At 37.9% G+C, this 25,381-nt stretch overlaps 2 protein-coding genes and 1 non-coding gene across 7 annotated transcripts in view; 2 read left to right on the top strand and 1 right to left on the bottom strand.

Moving 5' to 3' along the window:
* The window catches only part of LOC125235942, a 103,371-nt gene extending 94,066 nt beyond the window's left edge, over positions 1-9,305 (top strand). For 4 of the 5 annotated variants that reach the window (XM_048142602.1, XM_048142625.1, XM_048142592.1 and 1 more), the window contains 8 exons: positions 72-219; positions 671-887; positions 1,424-1,647; positions 1,994-2,163; positions 3,935-4,109; positions 4,306-4,486; positions 6,205-6,305; positions 8,057-9,305. In XM_048142602.1, the coding sequence (XP_047998559.1) occupies positions 72-219; positions 671-887; positions 1,424-1,647; positions 1,994-2,163; positions 3,935-4,109; positions 4,306-4,486; positions 6,205-6,305; positions 8,057-8,064 (1,224 nt within the window). In that variant the 3' untranslated portion in view covers positions 8,065-9,305. Of the gene's footprint in view, positions 1-71; positions 220-670; positions 888-1,423; positions 1,648-1,993; positions 2,164-2,186; positions 2,300-3,934; positions 4,110-4,305; positions 4,487-6,204; positions 6,306-8,056 lie in introns of all 5 variants that reach the window. The other variant, XM_048142609.1, reaches the window with a different exon arrangement.
* Trnar-ucg lies at positions 5,323-5,395 on the top strand. The gene has a single exon. It is a non-coding gene; the product is annotated as a tRNA-Arg (tRNA).
* Positions 9,306-9,741: 436 nt separating the features above from the next.
* Positions 9,742-25,222, bottom strand: LOC125241160 (intracellular coagulation inhibitor 3-like). Its single transcript, XM_048149508.1, has 9 exons — positions 24,000-25,222; positions 23,703-23,704; positions 17,658-17,777; positions 17,088-17,199; positions 16,464-16,619; positions 15,178-15,324; positions 13,126-13,269; positions 11,219-11,344; positions 9,742-10,059 (listed from the first exon to the last, which is right to left on the bottom strand). The coding sequence occupies exons 1-9, from the start codon at positions 25,188-25,190 to the stop codon at positions 10,009-10,011; spliced, it is 2,049 nt and encodes a 682-aa protein (XP_048005465.1). The 5' UTR covers positions 25,191-25,222; the 3' UTR covers positions 9,742-10,008.
* Positions 25,223-25,381: the final 159 nt, after the last annotated feature.

The following is a 25,381-nucleotide window of genomic DNA, read 5'->3' as shown; positions in this document are numbered from 1 at the left end:
TACCATACTTAAGAGCTATTATTTCCTCCTAGCAGAGTGGTCAAACTTACATTTGTTTATTGACATTTCAGGACTTGGCGTTTACGGACAGTCAGTGCCTGTACATGATGTTCATTCCTCACGGCGGCGGCTTCGATCCCGTCAACAAGCGGACGAGCAAGCACGCGCAAACCCCTATTGTCTCCGAGAACAGAGTCTGCATCAAGCCTTGTGGACCAGGTAAGAACCTATTTAAGAAATCTAAGAACTCAACCCATAAATGAATTGAAATCTACGCTCGCTTAGAGCCCTAAAGAAGATTTTGCTCTCTAGGGCCAGAAAACACTGAAGTTTATAAGTGAAATCCAACAGGAAGTTAGGCACATCGAATTTTCAAGATCGGCACATACTATATATACTTTTTCATAAGCACTCATTAATATTTTAACTACACGATCGCTGTTCACATTTTTACATTACATCGGTGCTACACCTGATGCTAAGCAGTCTCTGGAGACTGAACACCTGCAACTCCAGAAGTGTTACATGAGCGTTGCCTATCTCCGCACCCTCGTTGAGCTCTAGCATTCATACTCCCCGGAAAGAACACCACACTATAAACAAGTGGTATTTGGCTGCAAATTCTTTTAATTTGTTTTTTACGCTGTTAATAAAGATTCTACATTTGCAGAACCAGCAGAAGACGAAATAGCCACCGAAGCCATCATCCCCGGCCAAACGGCGTACACCATGCTGATCCGAATAACTGGCCTCGCTGATAACTTCAAGCCACCAGCAGAAGGGTCTCAAGAATTCGCTGAACTGAAGAGACAAGTCGAGGATAGTCTTATCCGAGAGGTGTCAAAGAATAAGGGATACCAGGGGCTGCAGCTGAATGGTTTTATGCAGTAAGTAACATCATTTTGTACAAGCATGAGATCAGCTGACAGCTTTAAGCCACCAGCAGAAGGCTCTCAAGATTTCGCAGATCTGAAGAGACAGGTTGAGGTGAGGACAGTCTAATTCGAGAGGTCTCCAAGAACAAGGGGTATCAGGGGCTCCAGCTGAATGGCTTTATGCAGTAAGTATCTTTTTAGTGACGTAAAATGAACCACTTAAGGATGATTATGTTGATATTTATAAGACATCTGCAATTTTTCTGAATAGAAAAGCCAAACTAGTAGAAATCATCAATTACTTTATCAATGTGAGAGTCATAAAAGTTGGTTAGAATCTAATCCCTTTCATATGTTAACTTTTCCAAATGCATGCTTTAGGCGTTTTAAACGGTAATTTATACTAAAACCAAAAATTATATTCATGACCCGTGACGTTTCCGATATAGAGGAACGAATTCTAAAATGTCAAAATCTCATGATAGAAACTGAATCTTAACACTGGTAACTAACTTACACAGACGTTGATGTAATTTTTTTTCTTACAGAAACGAGACCAAAGCCATAATCGCCGAGCTAACTCTCAAGTCAATCGAGTCCAACGCGATCGAAGGCTCTAGCGCTCGCTCGCTCGGCGCTGCGCCTCGCAACGAGAGTGACAAGGACGGCGATAGACGGCGGTGGGAGCGGGCGGTGAAGGAAACACTGGCGCTGGGGAAGGTTGGGAACCTTAATGTGGACCCGGAGTTCTTGGTGCTGGTGCCGCAGAGCTGTAAGTACCTAACTCAAATAGATCTGCCTAGTATACATAACATACTCGTATTTATAAAAGACATCCAAGTTTAAAGCAAAAACTTGAATATCATATTCATTGCCACCCAGCCAGACGAGATATCCTCCCGTGGCCACAAACTTTTTTGTCATATTATTCTGTGTAGCACCGTTCTCGACTATCGGGTTTTCTGGCTTGAATATAAAATACCCGAGATGTAGATTATGATATCTGAAATCTTACTTCAGCTCTACATATTGAACTCTTTCGCTGAACCATATTTTTTAATTTGGACTAGAAACGTTGTTAGTCGATGTATTAATCACCTAATTTTTCATATTTCCAGTACTATCAACCCAGTCCATCCCTGAGGACGAAAGCAGCAACGCTCGTTCATTCTTCGGCCTCGCCGAGACCAAACTATACGTGGTCGTGGGCTGCGTAGTAGCGCTTGTACTAGTAGCGTTACTACAGGCTGGGTGCACCTTGTATAAGAGCAGCAGTGGGAAGAGAAAAGTGAGTAGACTGACATATTGTAGGCCTCGCCGAGACCAAACTATACGTGGTCGTGGGCTGTGTAGTAGCGCTTGTACTAGTAGCGTTACTACAGGCTGGGTGCACCTTGTATAAGAGCAGCAGTGGGAAGAGGAAAGTGAGTAGACTGACATATTGTAGGCCTCGCCGAGACAAACTATACGTGGTCGTGGGCTGTGTAGTAGCGCTTGTACTAGTAGCGTTACTACAGGCTGGGTGCACCTTGTATAAGAGCAGCAGTGAGAGGAGAGAAGTGAGTAGACTGACATATTGTAGGCCTCGCCGAGACAAACTATACGTGGTCGTGGGCTGTGTAGTAGCGCTTGTACTAGTAGCGTTACTACAGGCTGGGTGCACCTTGTATAAGAGCAGCAGTGAGAGGAGAGAAGTGAGTAGACTGACATATTGTAGGCCTCGCCGAGACAAACTATACGTGGTCGTGGGCTGTGTAGTAGCGCTTGTACTAGTAGCGTTACTACAGGCTGGGTGCACCTTGTATAAGAGCAGCAGTGGGAAGAGAAAAGTGAGTAGACTGACATATTGTAGGCCTCGCCGAGACCAAACTATACGTGGTCGTGGGCTGTGTAGTAGCGCTTGTCCTAGTAGCGTTACTACAGGCTGGGTGCACCTTGTATAAGAGCAGCAGTGGGAAGAGGAAAGTGAGTAGACTGACATATTGTAGGCCTCGCCGAGACCAAACTATACGTGGTCGTGGGCTGTGTAGTAGCGCTTGTACTAGTAGCGTTACTACAGGCTGGGTGCACCTTGTATAAGAGCAGCAGTGGGAAGAGGAAAGTGAGTAGACTGACATATTGTAGGCCTCGCCGAGACAAACTATACGTGGTCGTGGGCTGTGTAGTAGCGCTTGTACTAGTAGCGTTACTACAGGCTGGGTGCACCTTGTATAAGAGCAGCAGTGGGAAGAGGAAAGTGAGTAGACTGACATATTGTAGGCCTCGCCGAGACAAACTATACGTGGTCGTGGGCTGTGTAGTAGCGCTTGTACTAGTAGCGTTACTACAGGCTGGGTGCACCTTGTATAAAAGCAGCAGTGGGAAGAGGAAAGTGAGTAGACTGACATATTGTAGGCCTCGCCGAGACCAAACTATACGTGGTCGTGGGCTGTGTAGTAGCGCTTGTACTGGTAGCGTTACTACAGGCTGGGTGCACCTTGTATAAGAGCAGCAGTGAGAGGAGAGAAGTGAGTAGACTGACATATTTGTAGGCCTCGCTCGTCCTTCGGCCTCCCCTAGACCATGATCGCCAAAGAACACTGCCACTATACTGACGCATCGAGAAAAACTTGACCATATTTGACCGAACATATAAAATCCTATTTTTAACCCATTTATTCACAGGTAATATAGTTTCACGTGTCTGTCTGTTTGTGGCATCGTAGCTCCCGAACGGATGAACTAGATTTAGTTTATTTTGTCTCAAAGCTGAGTTAGTCGGGAGTGTTCTTACGCCGTGGCTCGCGTGGGCGACGGTCGCGCGATGGTCGCGCGACGGCGATGCGACGCATACGAAATCAAACCTTATCGATATGGAAGTATGAGACGCGACGGAGACGGTCGCGCGACCATTGCCCACGCAAGACACGCCGTTAGCCATGTTTCATGTAAATCGGTCTACTATGTCGCGCTCGGGAGTTTTTTCAAAATTTTAATTTTATCATAAGAAAGCACCTTTTTGTGGAAAATTCAGGTCTTTAGAGGGTTTTTGAAGTAATAAGTGTTTTTATGTATTTCAGGAACAACTGATCCCTAACGCAGCCTGGAAGGACTATTCCACCGCCAACACTAACTACGCGTTTGAGCCGTTCGAGAACGACGACAAATACAACAGTACGACGTCCACTGCGCCTCTCCGGGAGAGGCCGACGTCCGCGCCGCCGCGGCCCGCCAACCCGCCGCCGCCGCGGCCAGGTGACAACCTCATCATCCTCCTCGCGTTATCCCGGCATTTGCCATGGCTCATGGGAGCCTGGGGCGTTGCATTCTGAATTTGATTTAATGTCTAACAGCCATTGCTTGTTTTTACTTTATTATAACCATAATATATAATGCAAACCCTTACTTAAAGTCAGTTATTTTGGTACTCACTTCACATCAAATATTTCAGGAAGCAACAACAAAATGGCCCCCAACGGCAAGAACGGCAAAATGGCGGCCAACGGCAACGGAAACAAGATGGCGGCCAACGGGAACGGCAAGATGGCGCCCAAGCACCCGAACAGCGCCGCGCAGTACTACCACGAGACGCGCTCGCTGCAGCGACCAAGGCCGCCACAACCGCAATACGGGTGAGTTACTACAAGATGGCGGATAACAACAAGATGGCGGACAAACAAGATGGCGCCCGAGCACCCGAGCAGCGCGCAGTATTACCACGAAACGCGCTCACTGCAGCGGCCGGGCCTCCGCAACCGCAATATGGGTGAGTTACTACAAAATGGCGGCCAACAAGATGGCGGACAAACAAGATGGCGCCCAAGCACCGTAACGTAACACCGCGCAGGACTACCTACCACGAGACGCGCTCGCTGCAGCACCCGCCGCAACCGCAATACAGGTGAGTTATTGGAAATCACAAATTATAGGGCTTGCGAGTTGCGACACTAGCTGCGCTCAGGATTCTATTTTTAAACCACTCCTCTATTCGATCAGTATTTCATCCACTAGCTTTTCCCAGGATTCTATTTTTGGACCACCTGCTTTGCTCAGGATTCTATTTTGGACCACTCGCTTCGCTCGCGGTTGTACTATTAATCTATTCGCTAGCTTCTAATTTAAATTCACACTCTGTTTAAATAACTTGTTTTACTAATGAGGATAGGTAACAGATACATAACTGTTGTATCCTTGTTAGTATAACAAAATAAATTATCTAACTTTAAAAATTGATAAACCTAATAATATGTAGGTAATTTAAAACAATCAAATTACAATACCCATATACACATATTTAGAACCAATTCCATTTTATGATTACTACTATTTTCATCCATCAGTCACAGTAGAGAGCAACCCTTTGTATTCCCACCCCTATTGTTAAAGTGTCAAAGTCAAAAGGGGTGGATCAATAAGGGTAAAAAAGTGGTTTGGCAAGCAGCGCGGAATTTCGCCGAGCCTCCTATGTGACCGTGTGGCCTAATGGATAAGGCGTCGGACTTCGGATCCGAAGATTGCAGGTTCGAGTCCTGTCACGGTCGAATATTACTTTTTGTGTTTTTTGTTTTGATTTGTATGTTCTTTTAAAATTTTAAGAATTTCTATTTTGCGCTTTTCATATTAAACCTGGTGTAATTTATTTTACATTTTTCTTTTGCTATTTTAATTATTCGTTCGATTTATTTTATGCTACTAATAATTTGTTATAATGGTGATTATAATTTTATTATTAACTACCTATTTAGAGACAATTGTGTCTGCTTCTTTAAATCTGTGTAAAAAATAACGGATCAGTCATATCATAATATTCATAATCATAAACAATCTTAGGCAAACTGTAGAAAATTATGACTAAAATAGGTACTAATTATTTGTACCGAAAACGAGGTGTGAATTTAACTTTTTGAACGTTACCGTATGCATGTGAAAGTCAATGCAGTTTAGATTGACTCTTAAAATAATGTTTTAACACCGAACTTCAGTCATCTTATTTATATTTTATATGGTGTTTCGGGTGTCCATGGGCAGCAGTGATCGTTTATCATCAGGCGACCTGTCTGCTCGTTTGCCCCCTATCCCATAAAAAAATATATAATACGTTTTTACGGGACAGCCCATGGAATGCTTCTATTGCAGCTCAGTTTTATTACGATATTAATCTCGAAATTCTTACTATTGTTCTTAACCCTTAAATGCGTAGTGATGTATATATTATGCATCATGCACTTTTGACTCTATTGACAGCGTTTGACACGCTGTCAATAGAATAGAATTCAATTTTGAATAAATCTTTGTCAAGGTCATGCATTTAAGGGTTAAACCGTTTATAATCCGTTGCATTGTTCCGCAGGTACTCGACGCGCCCCGACCGCGCCACGTACTCGCTCCCGCGCGGGCGCGACATGGCGCAGCCCGACTTCTACTTCATGCCCTCGCAGCGCAAGTACGAAGGTGAAGTCGTTAGGGTCTACGTCGACTATAGGGACAGGGAATAACGCTTGTCGCTTCCATGGAGTCTTTTACTTATACTAATGAGCAAAACTCACTAATTACTAAAAACCTCAAAGCATATAATAACTAGAAAGCGGAAACGCCCACGAACGTGTCGCAGTTATCGCTGTGTGCGTGCGTGATGACACGACTCACTAGTCGTTCGTCACCACTTTTACCCAGGCTGGAAACCTGACCCCCGCTCGCACACTCGACCCACCGACAGACTGACAAAACAGTTTGAAATGCAACAACTCTTCACCAACTACTACAGACTGACACAATAACTCCATAAAAGGACCAAAACACCCGGCCTCCTTCAGGGCCGGACAAATCCCCCCCTCTCTTTCCCCGGGACATCCCGGCGTCAAATACATAAGGATATGCTAGAGTTAAGCTCTAAATTCCCACACTACATATTAAAAAAAACTGGTCGTTCGCCTGTAACCATACACAGACATGGAAATGATGCGCGTGTATTGCAGAATAGGAGCCTCCATCTACGTGTGTGGGTTCAAAAACAGCGACAGGCGTATTCAATTCAAATCGCCTCGCCTCCTTCCTCCTATATCTGTGCTAAAAACAAACGATTTAAAATCGGTATTTTTAACTTTGGTAATAAATGAGTTTTGCTTGGTCAGTAGTACCCCATAGTATAATGCCATAAGGGCATGTTAGCCTAACATAATATGCATAATACGTGAAATTTAAAAAGAATGATAAATACAATGGACAAATTATAACATTAATGCTTTACTTTATACATACATTGGACTTAATGAAAAGGAGATTTTTTTATCCTTTGGGTTATTTTAGCTTAGCAATATTTTTAAGTTAGTTTTCTTAAGTTAGTAGACAGGTGACAGCTTTAATTTAGTGTAGTTAGTTTCGGTTGTATTTTGAAATGTGCCAGTATATTTAGTAGTTGGGGTTGTGTAAATACTATATTATTCATATAGCATTTTTTATTTAAAAAAATATCCGAAAAATAAAAATGCTTAAAATAATGTAGTATGACAATGTATATTAATATTAAAATTTGTTGTGCTCGGAGTGAAATAATATGAAAATTTGCTAATATTGTTCTTATTTTTATTATATTACTTATACATACATAGTACATGTAGTATATGTCTCCAAAAGCTTTAATACTGCATGGGAAAATATATTTTTATTATTCAATTTATCAAAATAAACATAATGCATGAAGAAAAATAAATTTGAAACTGAGACAAAAAATAAAAAACCGAAAATGATAACGCTTGTATGTGAGTCTCTACTAAAATATACGAGAATATTATTAATATGACACTTTAAGTGTCAATGGCAAGCAATAAATTGTGATTTTTTATTATTAATGTTGCTTTCTTAGTAGCTTTGTAGTAAATGCACCATTATTTTTGCACTAGAATAAGTACTTATACATTTATAATTGTACATATTATTTGGCATGTTATGATACTTTTAAGAAATTACACAACATACACTAGTTTTATTTATTAATAATATATTATTATATTAGTAATGTATCTTCTCATTTTAACAGTTAATATTACTAACTAATGCTTTATAAAGTAGTAATTTTGAGTAGAAAATGGTTTGGTGTACACATAAAATTTAAATATTCTTTAAAATGTTTCTTTATATTAACAAAAATAACTTTCTGTAAATATTTTCCTCGATATTTATTTGAACTATTTATTTTTTTCCAGATTTTTGACGGAGATGACGGGCGATAATTTCTAGTTACCAATAATTCTTTTGCACCGAACATTTTATGTACATTTTAAGATTTTTAAGACATTCCCACTTTATTTTATTACTCCCAAACCAGATCTAGTCTCGCGTCACAGTTTTAATATAAGTTATTTTATTCACCTCTTTATTCTTAAGACATGTTGTATGTAAATAATTGCTGTATATTGCAATATATATCTATTATATGGAGCAAGTGGCGGGTTCTTTAAATATAATTAATTTTAACGTGAATGTACCTTCAATTAATAGTTATATTTAAATATTTTTATTATATTATTTCCTATGAAAATATTGAATTATTCTGGACTGTTTTGCTGATTTTAAATAAGGATTTCGATTAAATGTTCTATATAATAATCATAATCTGTATTGTATTGTTCATAATATTACATAATAATGGTTGAAAAACTCACGGAAGTAGCTAGAAATTAAAGATACTGTTGAATTTCAACTTTCATTAGACTCAAAAGCAATAGAGACAGGTTTTTGAATCCATTTATACAAATGTACCCGTTTTTACAACTTATGAGTTTTGGAAGTTTTAAGAAATTATAAAATTTATATGACGTGACGGTATCGTTACAATTTTGTGATTGTGTCATTTTATTTTTATTTTTGGGAGTTCACAGATTATAAGCCTAAGGATAAATGGTTCAATTATTATAGGCAATTCAAATATGTACTTAAAAATATGAATATGTTAAGTATTTTTTGATAAGATTTTTTTAAGTGTTGTACATATAGCGTTAAAAATAATATTTTTTAAAGAATAAATTAACAAATATAAATATAAACTAGATAAGTATTTTTACAAAGAGATTCTAGATTAGTAATCACAAATAAATTAAAACTTTGCTCACATTTGTTACAAAATCTATTATAATTTTAGTTGTTTATAAATTATAATTGTTTATAAAGCTTTATTCACACTTTAGAACTAATAAAAAGAATATTATGAAATAAATGTACTCTGAACTACGCTCAGAATTTTGAACAATTTTTTTTATTTACAATTTTATGTAAAAAATTGTAAATTTACAATTTATTACGCCATTATTTAACAAATGAATCATACTTGTTGAATCTCTACTTTGACTATGTTAATCTTTGGGTCGAATAACGTGTTAAACGTATTTTGGTTCACAATGTTTAAAGATTTCTGGACCTAAGATTATAACATTGAAATAAACCCGTTGTCAATAGCGAAATTTTTTTATTTCTTCCTTTTATGTTAGTTTTATGTGTTTAAGTCTGGCAAAAAAGTCTATCGTTTTGCATGTGGCAACTATTTTGACACTTTTCTATGAGAACAGTTAAGTGTTGCTATGATTAAAAAAATAGTTCTATTTGTACTCTTTTTGCCAAGCTGTAAATGTTTGTCTCTGTATATTATAATTCTGAATTAGAAATTCTATTTGTGTCTAATCGTTCCAATCTTATACTGGTTCTGTATAATCTTGCAGCAATCTCTGTTTTGCCAAGGGTTGACTTAGAGATAAGGCGTTAAGACCGAAGTTAGAATTTTTTGTTGTTAATTTGTGCAATAAAGTTAAATTAGTTAATAAATAATTCCATTCATTAGTATTTCTGACTTAGACTAGGCATATTCTTTAATTATCTAATAAAAAAAACTCTTTACAGATTAAATAAAAGTATAATATATCCAACATAATACAATAAGTAATGTCAAAAGATTAATATATCACAATTCATATAGCTTTTTATAATAAACACTAAACACTCACCATACCCAGTCCCTTTTTGTGTGCAACGAACACTTGATAGGCAATCACGGAATTACCCCACATGATGATACCGTACCGTAAGACGGATGCGACATATCCATGGTAGGTCAATGGGGCTGTAGCTTCGCTAGTGAAGCCCGATCTAGTGGAAAATCTGCGTCTTACAGACGACTCTTCATAGTTATTTGTTTGCTTTTCAATTTCCACACGTCCTGTCAACAAAAAATATGAAATAAGTACGGTTATATGTACATAATTAATACGTAATACTGAGTGGATTTAGTAGATATATGCTTCCAATTTTATCACTTATCTATGTGGATAAAGCATCCCTCACGCTTTTGTGAGTATGTCAGTGTGAGAATTCAGGCAGGCAAGCATGGTCGCACGATAAATGATAAAACATCAGTAGGCCTACCACATGATAGGCTAGTTTCCTATACTTAAAATAAAACATTTTATGAAGTGCACGAAATAAAGCACCACATAATTAGAAGAAAAATATGGACAGTAGGTCTTTTTAAACATAATTTATATTTAATAAGTCAAAGAGAAAGATATAAAGTAAATGGATTGACCGTGACGTCACTCCTCAGTTTTTCATAGTAATTCCATATTAGCAAATCGTTTTGACAGTTCATAAAAAGAAGCTGATTTGACTAGTAGGAAACTAGCCTATTGCCGCGAGAGTATGTCGCCGCGAGATAGATGACACGTCTTCATCTAACTGTATTAATGACATAAGGACGGGTAGTCTATCTCGCGGCGACATACTCTCGCGGCGACATACTCTCGCGGCAATCATGTGCTAACCCTGCAGGCATCGCTAGGGATGCGAACTTACAAATAGTGCGATAGAGACGCCTTGGGTGCGTAGCCGAATGACACAAACGCTCACGAAACGCTAGTAGATATCTATCTCTATCGCTCTTGCGTATTGGCGCGACGGAGCCAGACTACCTTACGCGGCGTTTCGTTTTCGTTTCGGAGAAATGCCATTCGGCTACGGGGCCTGATGTTTTATCATTTATCGCGCCACCATACTTGCCTGTCCGATGTCTTATCCACGTGGATAAGTGATAAAATTGGAAGTATAATACGCCAGCAGGCGACCTGTCTGCTAATTTGCCTCCTATCACATAAATAATCTAGTACACACAATTGAGGTTGGACGGATTCACCAATGCGGAGAGGAAGAACAGACTACTGAACACATCTTCCAACACTGCCCACTCCACTCATACCCCGGGTCTGCTGAAGATCTGAACATCGTGACACCGAACCTGGTTGCCTGGCTTAGCAACCTACACTCTGATTGCTATTAGATATAATTTGACATACGGTTAAATAAATAAATAATGTAATAGTTACCGTGTAAGAGAGCGTGTAGCCTTTCTTCTTCACCTCGGCTTCGATCTGCTTCGCCAGTTCTCCCTTCTCGTCGTGGAAATGACAGCCGCTGTTCGCGTAGTGCGCTGAAATGGCTTTGCGGTACCTCTGAAACAGGTTTTTTTTTTATTATGAATGGGCTTACTCTTGACCACAGACTTGCCAAAGGTAAAGACGTGGCCTTCGATGGAGTGAGCTCGCCCAGAAGATGGGTGATCACCCTTGATTTGAAGGTCGCCGGGTTATATACCGGTCTGGCTCAGTCGGTAGTGACCCTGCCTGCTACGCCGCGGTCCCGGGTTCGAATCCCGGTAAGGGCATTTATTTGTGTGATGAGCACAGATATTTGTTCCTGAGTCATAGATGTTTTATATGTATATAAGTATTTATATATTACATATATCGTTGTCTCAGTACCCACAACACAAGCCTTCTTGAGCTTACCGTGGGCCTCAGTCAATTTGTGTAAGAATGTCCTATAATATTTATTTATTTTATTTTATTTATATGAGTTCGAAAATATAGCCGTCGGCAAGGAATTCCACTCCTTGGCAGTGCGCAAATAAGAAAAGGAGAAGCAAAGCGCTTCGTGCGAATTCGCGGAATATCTACAAGGGTGAATTTTTCAGCGTGATTTGTTTGTGGCGGAGCTGATAATCACTGTGTGGGCTAATTGTTTCCGGGTTTTTTTTTTTTATGAAAACCAATCCTAAAATACAACCTTCGGCAACATTGCAAATTGTTACAAGTGATATGTATATTTATTTAAAAATAATTTTCCATCGAAATTCTAATTTTGGTGTAGCGTCCAGAGCCTGTTTTTAGCGGATTATTGCTATGGTAAATCCAGTAAATCCGCAGCTATAAAGAAAACTTGCCATAACTTCATTCTTTATTACTTTAAGTATATTTTAAGATGACATAAGTCAATATTATTATACAATTTGACACTTATAACTGAGCACCAAAAGTTGGCCGGGGGAAAGAACCAATTTTGGTGGTAAGTATTGAAATCATTTTTATGGTTAAACGAGACGCAGCAAGACGAACAAACGTGTCGTAACATGACCATTCAGGTTCGTTCCTGCATTTAGACATGACACAAGTGTCATACCTTGCTGGATTGGTCCGCCCCACACAAAAATATCTAATTTTGGTGGGTCGTCATACTTTTTCCACCAAAATTGCATAAATTTTGGTGGTGAACAAATCGAGGGCAGTAACGTTTTTGTTTCTATTTGAAAAGTATTTATTACATGTTAAAAGTTTATTATTTCAAGTATAAAATAATAGAAAAATGAATAAAAGGCTTTATTTTTTATTTTTGTGGGTAGACCAATTTTGGTGGCGACCATGTCATTGAAATCGTAATTTCTCTAAAACTACTTATTATAATGAAAGGTCATTGATACATAACATTGGTAATAATTAGTTATGTAACATCAGTAGGTACATAATTTTAACAAAAATTACAAAACTAAAAAAATCCACCAAAATTAGGCAAATTTCGAGTATGTTGAAATTCACCCACCAAGAAAAGATGGAAACCGGCCGTGCGTCTAAGAGTCCGATGGTAGATAAGTAATCGCATTTTGTTCAATCGGGACAGTGGTTTTGGGCGTGGAAGGAAGCAACTATTAGGTCCAAATTTAGACGTATAATATCTTAAATGACGCATACATAGCCTCAAATACTTGTAGGTAGGTATATAGTTTTCATTTGTTTATTACCATGAACACATTAGGTCCAGACCGTGAACTAATAGAAGATGCAGTAACACCCTGTCTCGTTTCCAAGTAATCCCGTTTTTGTTCGGCCGTGTTTTCTGCCTCTTTCAGGATACCTCTTTCTCAGATGTATGGGGTTTAACACTGAAAACGTCTGATTACCTTGGATACATTAGGCCCCGAACCATGTACTAGTAGAGGATGGAAGAACACCGTGTCTCCAGGGCTCATCTCCAAGTAGACCCGCTTCTGTTCCGGAGCGGTACCAGCTTCATCCAAGATGCCATGATACAGACGATTGGAGTTCTGAAACCATCAGATTTCGTTTAATTGAAATTGTAAGACTAAAATAGTTTTCTTCTTTACGTCTTGTCATATGTTAACAATTACTAAGATATTGATCGTGTTCATCAGTGGAGCATTAAGAACAAGCTCCTTTTCAATAACTCCAAGTGCTCCGTGATGACTTTCAGCCGTGCCAATAGCCCTATTTTCGCTCAATACCTACTAGGTCCTGATCCCATTACTGGAGTCCAGTCTGTTCGGGACTTAGGAGTCATTCTTGACATGCAGCTTAACTTTCATGAACATATGAAAACGCTGGCAACTAATGTCTACCGGAGGTTAGGGTTTGTGGTCCGAAATGCACGAGATTTTGATCAGGTTAGAATTATCAAATTAGTGTACACTGCGTTAGTCCGGAGTAAACTCGAGGCAGCATCGGTTATCTGGAGCCCGCATGAGGAGAAGTACATACTCTTGCTGGAAAAAATTCAGAAAGCCTTTCTGCGATTTTTATACAAGAAGGAATACGGTTATTACCCATATTTATACCCATCAAAATTCCTACTTGGAGTATTAGGGTTTAATTCCTTAGAGGTAAGGCGCAACTATGGACTCTTGACTACTGCGTGTAATGTCTTACGAGGAAACTCGGACTGCCCGGAATTGGTTGCACAGGTTGTACGCCTGTTCGTTCCATCTATAGCTAAGGCCCAATTTAATTTCAGACCACGAAATAGTCAACTTTTAGCTGTGCCTAAAACCCGTACTGTATCCCATGGCCAATCACCACTTGTCCGCGCTCTACGGTATATTAATGCGCTACTCGCATCAGCACCGGAATGTGATGTATTTGCAAGTGGTTGGTTGGATCTGTGTAAAGAATGTATGAGGTTTTGTGAGATGATGGATAAACGTGAATCTTCTGTCTTGTATTAGTTTATCTGTGTTTTTCTTTTTTTTTTTACCTTTTTAGATTATATTATGTACCTAGTTGTATAAATACTGTCTGTTATCAATTTCACAGTGTATTAGTCCGCTGTAATGCTGTGTAAATTTTTTGAATCAATAAATAAAAAAAAAATAAAAAAAAAATTACTTGTTCAAGGGTCGGGTTTATTGAAATTTCAGAAACGTAAATTGTGACCATTTTTGTAGCTTGTCGTATAATCTTATTATTCTAAAATGCGATCAGTCTTAATCAAATGAATTAAGATCAAGACAATCTGGAGGAGCTTTTCATAAACGGGACAATACAGCAACTAGAAGATGTTTTCTGTTTAGTTCATGCTCCTTGGTCCGCTTTGACAACTAATAGGCTAGATTCCTATACTTAAAATAAAATATTTTATGCAGTGCACGAAATAAAGCACCACATAATTAGAAGAAAAACATGGACAGTAGTTATGTTTAAACATAATTTCTATTTAATAAGTCAAAGAGAAAGATATAAAGTAAATGAATTGACGTGACGTCACTCCTCAGTATTTCATAGTAATTCCATATTGGCAAATCCTTTTGACAGTTCTAAAAAAGAAGCTGATTTGACTAGTAGGAAACTAGCCTATTCCAAGATTTGGCGTAGGCACTAGTTTTACGAAAGCGACTGCCGTCTGACCTTCCAACCCAAAGGAAAACTAGGCCTTATTGGAATTAGTCCGGTCTCCTCACGATGTTTTCCTTCACCGAAAAGCGACTGACAAATATCAAATGACATTTCGCACAAATTTCGAAAAACTCATTGGTACGAGCCGGGGTTCGAACCCGCGACCTCTGGATCGTAAGTCGTACGCTCTTACCGCTAGGCCACCAGCCTTTCTATTTAAGTAGTTATCAATGGTTTATTTATCAGCCGTCGAACTGCCATGATTCTGATTCTGATGATACCACAATCTACATAGGTACAGTTATAGTATAGGTTTGGTTACTTGCCGGCACTGTCCCATGGTCGTGCAACTTGTTCTCCAAGTGTGAGCCAGGTATGACGTAGAGACAGCCGTTATCGAGCGTGACGTCGTCTATAGCCGTCCAGGCCGCCATGATCCATTCTACGGGACGGAATGGGAAGTAGAACAGGTCCTGAAAACAAATTATTATGCTTATTAAATAATTAAGTTGCGGGAAACCGAAGTTAGCTAAAATGGCTTAATTTGGGCAATTATTGTACGACATTATAGAATGGAAAAATTAACTTAGGGCAGATAATAATTTAAAGGCTACAATGCTATAATGAAGGTATGCCAACTGTAGGTACCTAATTATAAGTTGGTAATCACGCTAAAATTAGAATGGTAACTCATAGATTGTTTCTATACAAATCCATACTAATATTATAAATGGGAAAAAATGTGTCTGTTTGTTTGTGTGTCTTTCACGGCAAAGCGGAGCGACGAATTGACGTGATTTTTAAGTGGTGAAGGGATGGAGAGTGACGTAGGGTACTTTTGTTTCTTTCTACCGCGAGCGAAGCCGCGGGCAAAAGCTAGTATTCTATATACCTAACGAATACTTTTTTCAGTTATCATGAGTTTTTGAATTATCATGAGATTGTTTTAGACCAATGCAGAAACAATGCATCTAAGAGGATGAATGACTCTGCGTTTTCTTATTAGTCAATTTGTATAACTATGACTTGCAAAGGAGCAACCATGCATTTAATATCACAGTCATTGCAATTATCCTATTCATCTCACTTAATTTTACGTGAAATGTAGAAAAATAAAGGTAATAACAACAAAACTTGTCTGCACACTTGGCACTCGGAGGTGTACAACAAATATAGGTATTTTGAGATTTTTAGATTGGTAAGATAGTACCTCCAAGCACACATGTTCTAATAGTTCTGTGTTTTAAATTTTAGGTACTATTTATTTTATTCTAAGCGTATTGTTCTTATTTAATAATTCTGTAAGATTATTAATTGACCTCTATGAAATTGTATTGATATGATAAATAAGCATTGCTTTTACAAAACCTTCAAATCAAGAGTGAACACTAAACAGGTTATCTTCTGGGCGAGCTCACTCCATCGTAGGCCACGTCTTTACCTTTGGCTAGTCTGTGGCCAAGAGTAAGCCCATTTATAATAATAAAAAAAGACTGTTTGCAATAAGTTGTTTGGAAAATAAATTTCTACTACGCAGGAGAAAGTATTCCGAAAATAAATCTCTTCTATACCATGTAAAGTTATTGAATATTGACACTAGGGTCTCTGGTACCTGATGCGGCGGGTGGCGGGCGGTGCCCGGCGGCTTGTTGATGAGCATGCTGTGCATCACGGAGATGTCTGCTCCGATCAGCTGCGACAACACGTGCAGCAGGCGCGGGTGCTCCGTGTAGCTGACGAACACTTCGTCATGGTGGATCTCTTGAAGCTGTAGGGACAAATGAAAAAGTCAATTTGTATATTTTATATCCACCGGCAATATCATCTGGAGTTATTAAACTTCTTCCTCTTTCTCTTAGTAGCCACTAGGATACATCTAGGTTTCGGACATTTTTGTTTCCTCCTAGTCGCGATTCTAGACAATATTTATTTCCCTTAGATTTCCATTCCTATTTAGAAAAATAATTCTGAGAATATATGTTCTCCATGTCTCAATTTTTTTTTATATATAAGTTTTTGTTTTTGTGTTGTTTGTAGTTTGCGGAGTCTAGCCGTCGCGTGAACTCCTATACGCCTGAAGAGGGGCCTCCGAATTGGCCCGAAACATGTCGCAGCAATAGCGATATAATAACGTGAGTACAACCGTATTTCAATTAATTAAGTTTTTGTACTTTTATATTCATATTGTAACCTAGAGAATGAAGGTAAATAATGGAATAAGGCAACCTGCACATACCTTGTTGATAAGATCTTCTCCTTTGGCTCCGGTGTTGACAAGTGACGGTTCCTTCACCACCAGGATGTTACCGGGATCCTGCACCCCTTTGCAAATCTTGGAGAATTGCTGTCTGTGGAATTAATAGAAGTTAGTGAGTCATAGATACCAATGACATTGTTTTAATTTTTTCTTTAAGTGGTGCTAGTCTATTCCAAAGAAGTAGAATAGCGAATTGGGGCAAAAAATACTATTTTTGTCCATGTAATATATCTTGTAATGTTTAGCTTTTACCTTTCAAACATAGTTGTAATAAAAGCAATATAAAGTTCTAAATAATATTGTTAAATTCATCATAAACATTGGATATCTATTATATTTAAGTATATTTATATATTTATTAGCTAGTATTTCATTCACAAAAGATTCAAGGTAAACAACCTATTATTCCAATACATAGCAATTAGCATGGCAGTGTAAATTAAAAATATACGTAAATATAAAACACTTTGTCACAGCAACTAAACATATAAATACATAAACCATTTATTAAAATAAAGTTTGAATAGTTTATACCAGCGGTATACTTACTTGCAGCTGTACAATGTGGTAAAATCAATGAGTCCCTTTATCACAAGGAAGCCATGTTTAGCCAAATAGTTCTTTTCTTCCTCTGATAATGTGTAGGTTTCTGGTAGTTCGGCCAATACCCTGGAAAAATATACCACTACTTGTCAGGAATACATAATAATATCAGACTATAATTACTTACTTATTCTACAGTAATTTTAGAATTTCACATTTTACCATTTATTTACACTTATGGTAGTGTTATAAACTGAATTATTTAAACTATAAGTCATTAAAGTACTTAAAATCAATGAATTAAAAATTGTATTTAATAGATTAACTTGAAAGATTAATCATAAGGAGAGCAATTATTTGCACTAAGAAATATGAAATAGGGTAACAAAGAACTTTGCCACTTACTTCTTTGGTATAACTTTTGAATCAGCTCTTGTATATTCCATTATTACTGCAAGTTTACAAATATTTTACAAAACTTTTCGCACTTTCTCAAGTAAACTCCGACGGTCAAGACTTTTGTTTAGTGTTCTGCTGTCTCCACTAATCAGTTGTTTGTGTGAATGTACTTATTAATATACTGTTATCAAAACAATTGATTTATCTATTGTACCTACATTGCACACAAGATATATTATGTAGCAGGAACAAGGATCTCATAAAAATTTACGAAAAACAATTAGCAAAACAAGTTTTGACGTTTGACGTTGACGTATGACTGCGCGTGCGCGGGTACGTTCGGAAATAGTAATGTATATTTGGTATGACAGATTTAGACGCGTTGTAAAATTATTTTATTTTTTTATTTGATTTGTTTATTTTTTAAAACGAGACAAGTTTAACCCATTCGATGACACTACGTTGACACCCGAACTACTGTCGCAGAAAGGCCATACCCGTATAAGGTCGAGCGGGGTAGCTGCGACTACTAAAATATAAAGTACAACTTTTACTGCCTAAAACTACTATCTACAGTAATTTTACTGACAATCGATTGCCTTCATACTGTAGATGATTAGTTATCTATAATAGGTTTTAATTTTTTCCTTTCATCTTTTGACTTTCATCCAAAAATTGTTATATGAGATGGCAGAAAAAGTTTATTGCCTCCTATGCCATAAAAATGACATAGTCTAAGTTTTATATCATAGGAGGCAAACGAGCAGACGGATCGCCAGATGGTAAGCGTTCACCGTCGCTTATGGACACCACGACAAAACTTGGGGAGTAGTAATGTAAGTATAAGAACCTAAGAAGTGCAAATGACATGCAGAGTGAGGATGGAATATGGAATAGGTAATAGGTTCTTTCATCTCTAAGCAATCAAGTCTAAATCAACGGCTCATTGAATTAAATATTTCCCCAGAGAACAAACCATTCTCTTTTAAAAAAAAACAAGAATGTTATGTTCTTTGTGTCTACTAGTTGCTACAAGCCAGGGTATCCAGAAACAAAAACGCGCTCGTAAAAAAATGTACCGGTTGTTTTGTTTTTATTCGCGATGCCGGCGGCAGATTGATAGTAATGATAAGTTTATAACCGTAATTACACGGTGTTGCTCTCCGTTACATCAACTAGAAGGAAAGGCAGTATAATTGCGAAAGAATCCGACCACCATCAGTCTTTTCTATGATATTACAAGCTTTTATTCAACTTGCTTTGTTTAGGGCCGGTTGCATCAAACCATCTGTCACCGTTAAATCGTTCGTTAAATTTTATTGTATGGGAAGTTCCATAGACGTTTGCTGCGTGACGATGATGTGTCTGTCAAATGTGGTTGATGCAACTGGCCCTTAGTATGTTAGTTTGGGTTAAAACGTAAAAGCTAAATCCATCCAGCCACTTCCCGGTTTCTGATTGAGCTGAAATTTTGCACACATTTATATGTAAATCACGTGGCAATGCAATATTATGGTATCATGGAGCTGATCTGAGAAAGGTGGTAATGGGAACTCCGTTATGAAACGTCGTATCCCCATCGAGTAAGGGGTTTTTAGAAACGCCTCGGAGAGCAGTAGATGACTGTTGAAAGAAAGGTACAGTTGGCATTAGTAGCTTGTGTCAAAAAGGTCATTTAAAAAAAAAACTTTTTTGAAACATAATTACTGAAGTCGAATGGATTGATAATTTAATAATTTGATAAATAGCACTAATGTTGGTGGTGCTTAATAGAAATGTATGCCTTCACTATTATAAACTATTATTTAACTATTCGTAACACAGTAACTTAAAACTCTTTGGCCAAAACACCTGTTTGTGAAGGTAGATAGGCGAGACATTCAGTCAGATCGTCGGGTAAAGTAAAAAAAAAGTTAGGCTTCATTTGATTAACTAATTCAGGATTTAACCTCATGTCTAATTATATCTTTAAGGCTATCAAATACACAAAAGGACATTCAATACGTTCGTTGGAACCTAGCTTGCATACAAATGTTTTGGCGTATCTTTGAAAAAAATCATGTGCATGTGAGTATGGACCTTAAGGAGACTTTACCATGTTATTCTTTTAAGTAGATTGAAAGCAAATTGTAGTCACCGACCATTTAATTGCTATGCAAATATCAGCCGTGTAGTACTCATGCTTGAAAATCGTGTTTTATTGGACTATAAAGTTGTTTTAGTATTATTGGTAGTAGGTAGTAGTATGCACTTTATTGTACATGACATCAGTAGGTATTAACAAAGAGGATCGAGTATTATAGGGAGTTACTGTCGAAGTAAAATGTGTAATCACAGTGCATAGACAGCCATCTCTCGACACAGGTTTAAAACTTTTGAACTTCAGTTTTGACAATTTGGCACATATCGATACCTTTGGGTTCAATTGGCGTAAAGGACAAAATGCAGGTTTTCAGGAGAAGCAAAAAACAACTTTTTTTTTAGAAAAATGTTTATATCTTTTTTGTTTTTTGACCTATATTTGTGACGTATATAGAAAAATATGTAGATTTTTAGTATCTTTCACCTAGTGTAGCAACCGTAGTGATAAACTAAACGGTTTAGAAGTTAGATGGTTGTAAAGGACACGTCAAAATGCTATGGACGTCCTTTACACCCACGATTTTTTTGAACAATTAGAGTCGATAGGGTCGTAAATGACGGTCTTAGATGATTTTTATACAAATTCGGGGCGTAAATGTAACCAGAATGGTACAAATGGCAACTGTTTTTAGCTTAGTTTACAATTGAGAAACTTGTAAAATGTATCAAAACGTAGTTAATATGGCATAGAATAGCCACATTAGTGTTACAGTGTATATTTATCTAAATATTTAGCAGAGACAAAGAACAAGACTATTTTATATCCAGTTTTGCAATAAAGAAACAACATTTGCTTAAAAACTATCTAATATTTTGGAAAGTTATTATTTTAGTACTTGCCGCTCGGCTGTCTCAATAAGTTACGCATTCAGTATTTAATTCTAGCAGGGAAACGCTTTCGTAGTTTAAGTAAAACACTAATTGTAATCACGTAAACTTTAATCAGCAACTGTGAATAGTAGACTATATTAATACGATAGTATTTTTAAGTCTAAAGTAGAAAGAAGTTTTAAGAATAACTAAGAATTAAGTACTTATTTATAAACGCAAGTTAGGACGCGTATACAAACTGTAGTCAAGACTACCTACTATGTTGATTCATATTTTTGATAATGTTAAAACAGAAAATTGTTATTTAGTCTTAAACCTGTTAAATAAGAATAATCTTAATTATGAGTTCAATCCTAGAAATATTATAGTCAATGCTTTAAGTACCTGGGTACATAGCCAAGTCACCAAACGCTAACGCTCATTCGCTAGCGAAACGCACCTGTTATTGTCGCACTAAATGTTAGTATAGTCTACTGTTAAAGTTTACTGCCGGCGTAGCTGAATGGCAATCGTCGACGACAGACGCCGACAAAAATGCAGTCTGGTGCAATACGCAAGAGCGATAAAGATATATAGCTACGAAATAGATATTATCGTGAGCGTTTGTGCATTTGGGTACGTACCCTGATTACCATAATTTTTTTTTAATTACCTACATCTCGCCGCAGTATAATAATACTACGAAAGCGTTTCCCTGCTAGAATTAAAGACTGAATGCGTAACCTACTGACTATTCAGACAGCGGCGAATACTAAAAAAATAATTTTGAATTTGTTGCCAAAGTATTATAAGTAGATAGTTTTTAAGCAAATATTGTTTCTTTATTACAAAACTGGATATAAAATATTAGTCTTGTTCTTTTTTGTTGCTAAGATAGCTTAGATAAATAATACACTGCATTAAACTGATGTAGAGCTATTCTATGCCATATTAAGTACGTTTTGATACATTTTTCCAGTTTTTAATTGTAAACTTAGAACAACATTTGTACCATTTCGGTTACAATTACGCCCCGACTTTGTATAAAAATCATCTAAGACCGTCATTTACGACCCTATCAAATCATGGGTGTAAAGGACGTTATAACATTTTGACGTGTCCTGTACAACCACCTATCTTCTAAATCGTTTAGTTTATCACTACGGTTGCTACACTAGGTTAAAGATACTCGTAATCTGCATATTTTTCTTATACACGTCACAAATATAGGTCAAAAAAACAAAAAAGTGGGTTTATCTTTCTCTTGGAAACCTGCATTACATGTCCTTTACGACAATTGAACCCAAAGATATCGATTACAGTTGCGGATAAAATATTTTTAGTGCTGGTTGTAAAGGACGAAGAACAAAAAAACTTGTCCTTTACGCCCAACTTTATCACACTACTATAAAAAGTGATCCTTAGAAAGCAAGGGCTTAAAGGGCAACAATATATAACAAGGTGACTTACGACTATATTTTTATTTGTAGATTTCCTTTACGACACAAATAATAATTTATAATTAATGACTTGATATTTACGCCCCTTCAGAAAAGCTATTTTTGCAAGTCCATAGTAGAAAATCTTGGTCGTAAAGGCAACTTTTTAAGAGATATCGAAATTTTAACTACACAGATCGATAGCGCTTGAAATTCTGAACAAAACTGTATATATAACTCATTTTCGCCAAAATGTCCTTTACGCCAATTGAACCCAGAGGTATCGATATTCTTAGCTTGATATGTTTTAAAATGTCAAATATTAATATTAGCGCCATCTAGCTGAGCGTACCCCAAAGGTGTAATGTCATCTAGGCCATCGTACCCTTTCTGTATGGTACTGAGGTACGTTTTTTTCTTAGACTTTGTGTCTATACGGCGTTATATATTATGTCTTTGGTATTAATAAAGACTATTTTTTTACGTCAGCAAATTCTTCGCTTAAATTCATTATAATCTACCCTGTGGGGAAGGAGCATGGATTATAAGTACCTTTCTAATAAATAGATCAAACCACTTTTTATAAAATCCATTCCCAACGATGACTGCAAAAATATCTGACTCACACATTACCATGATTATTTCTTGTATGTCTTTCCCATCACGGAACAATGGTTTTCCGGACCTTTGGGAGGCGTGCGCGGGGCCGAAGCAAACGCGTAGAGGCCCTTTTGACACTTTAATGAAATGTAAGGGGTACACCGAGCGGATGTTGCCCTTGCCCGTATAATGGGACTAGTGATGTGAAAGTTGCGGAAACTTTCCAAAAAATCTTAATTTTTTTGAAGAATTCACGAAACTTTCCCGAAAGACTACTCTAGTCCACTCGCGTTATTGGTGAGTTTGGTGACTGATGTTGACACAGGAACAGCATTATGGCGCCCAAAATAATATAAGTACATCCGGCTCGAAGGACCAATTGAGCGGCTAATATAGCTGATTCAGTTCCTGGATTAACAATTAAAATTAAAAACTCTCATAAAATATAGATTCAAAGATGTTTAAGAGACGGCGGGATGATTTGAAAGAATCCACGCTGGCGGGATTACACAGGTGACGTGGTAGAGTGGAAGAAGGGGGGGGGGGGAGGCCTTTGCCCATCAGTGGGACACTACCCCAGGCTAGTAAAAAAAGTCCTTAAGTGACGACGAGACGAAGTTTTACTCGTATTATCTTAATCCCGCAACTGAATCAGATATACAGCTGCTCAACAATACGTATAATGCAAATAAATATATATGTGTAGGAGTAAATTTGGCTTTGTTCAAGTGCTGTCAGATGAAGTGCTCAAATGTTTAATCTGTTGCCAAATTGGTATCTCGCGTGCTTTGCAATAGTGCTTGAATAAAAAAGAAAGCTATTAAAAGAAATTATATGAATCACCTATCGAGAATTCAATATCTTTTTAATAGCTATTTATAATGTATGAGTATCTGATAAAGAAACCCCAATAACAACACACAGGTAAAAAATACGTCCCACAATTTATTTAAAAGACGGACGGCTTCGAATACGCTCCAGTGAACAGCGGAATATAGTTCACCTTATCCACAATCATGAACACAAACGGCTTGTTAGCTTCGAAGGAGTCAGGCAGTCGTCTCGCCTCGAACTCTGCTGCCGACGCCGCCGACGCCACCGTCCCTTCCTCTGTCACCTCCACGTCAGCCTTCTGAATCACATTAGATATATAGAAACTGTAGTCAGATATATGCGGGAACTGAGCACTGCTGTCGAACATCAACTTTAGACCCATGTCCATCAAAAGCTCCTTTAAATTATCCAGTTGGGAGGTGATCTTGAACCTCGGGATTTGAACGCGAACGGTGTCTTGTCCGTTACGCTGGAAAACATAGAATAGTGATTTTAAAGTCACTCTCTTCAGTTGGTCTGTTACTTTAGCTACATTACTGCTTTGATAGGGGAGGAATAAGAGCATGGAAAAACGGTTGTCGTCTCCATACGGCAGTTCTAAAACTTTCGCTTGCAGCTGATCCACAGAAGCCAAGTTGTACTTCCTCATGGAGAACATCATGTTTACATCTCCAGCCAAGTTGTTCCTCTCGTCGTAGAATGATGTGACCTCGGTTTCCGAAGGATCAAAAGGAATATTCCACATTCCTTTAAAGTAAATAGCGTCAAGCAACAGCAGGTACACGCCTTCGATGTCATTTGAGGTAACAATCTCTTGGATGGTGTTGTGGGTCGCTTGGCTCACGTAATTGTTAATAGTTGAGGCCACGTTGTTGTAGTTGTTGAAAGGGAGAATCATGACGTCGCAGACGCCGGTACCAGACAGTCTTCTATGGAAAGACTCGAGCAACGAGACAGTCTTGTCAACGAAGAGAGCTGCGCTTCTCTCCAGTGTTGTCTTCGAGTTGGACGCTGTGATCCCCTTCACGATTTCTAAATACTTGTCGTTGAAACACGGGTAATGATGGAGATGGAGTACTCGTTTCATTTCCGCAAGGGTTTCTTCGTCTGCTCCTAAAGAAGTTGTTGTTAGAACTGTCCATAGCGAGAACGGTGACGTTACGAAGTGGTTGTCGTTTTCTTGTCCCACTCTTTGTATTAAATCCAGAGAAAACTCGTAAACCGCGCGGCTGAAGCTGGGAGCGGCTTTTTCCACCGAGCACTGCCCCAGTATCGAAGGCAGAAAAATGGCCAGCAAGTACAAAGAAGTGGCCATTTTGGTCGGCAGCGGACGAATGAATGGAACTACAATGTTTTTATCGGGTGAACTTTGATAAAAGGTCACGGAGTTTGGCATGAATTCCGATTGTGCGGTGTTTGTGCATGAGATGTTTTTTATCTCAATTATTTAAACTTTATTTTTAAATAGGCCAAACTCTTGGATACTTGGATAACAGCATAACAGGC

Source organism: Leguminivora glycinivorella, chromosome 2, assembly GCF_023078275.1.
Source record: "Leguminivora glycinivorella isolate SPB_JAAS2020 chromosome 2, LegGlyc_1.1, whole genome shotgun sequence".
Taxonomy (NCBI): domain Eukaryota; kingdom Metazoa; phylum Arthropoda; class Insecta; order Lepidoptera; family Tortricidae; genus Leguminivora; species Leguminivora glycinivorella.
This window is presented reverse-complemented; position numbering and strand designations above follow the sequence as displayed.

Bases quoted from the DNA above. Each gene is read 5' to 3' on its own strand.
- LOC125241160 (XM_048149508.1), bottom strand. From the start codon at position 25,190: ATGGCCACTTCTTTGTACTTGCTGGCCATTTTTCTGCCTTCGATACTG. The intron at 17,200-17,657 runs GTAAGTATACCG...TTAATTCCACAG, and splicing joins ACCACATTGTACAGCTGCAA to ACAGCAATTCTCCAAGATTT. The intron at 16,620-17,087 runs GTATGTGCAGGT...TTGTCCCTACAG, and splicing joins GAGAAGATCTTATCAACAAG to CTTCAAGAGATCCACCATGA.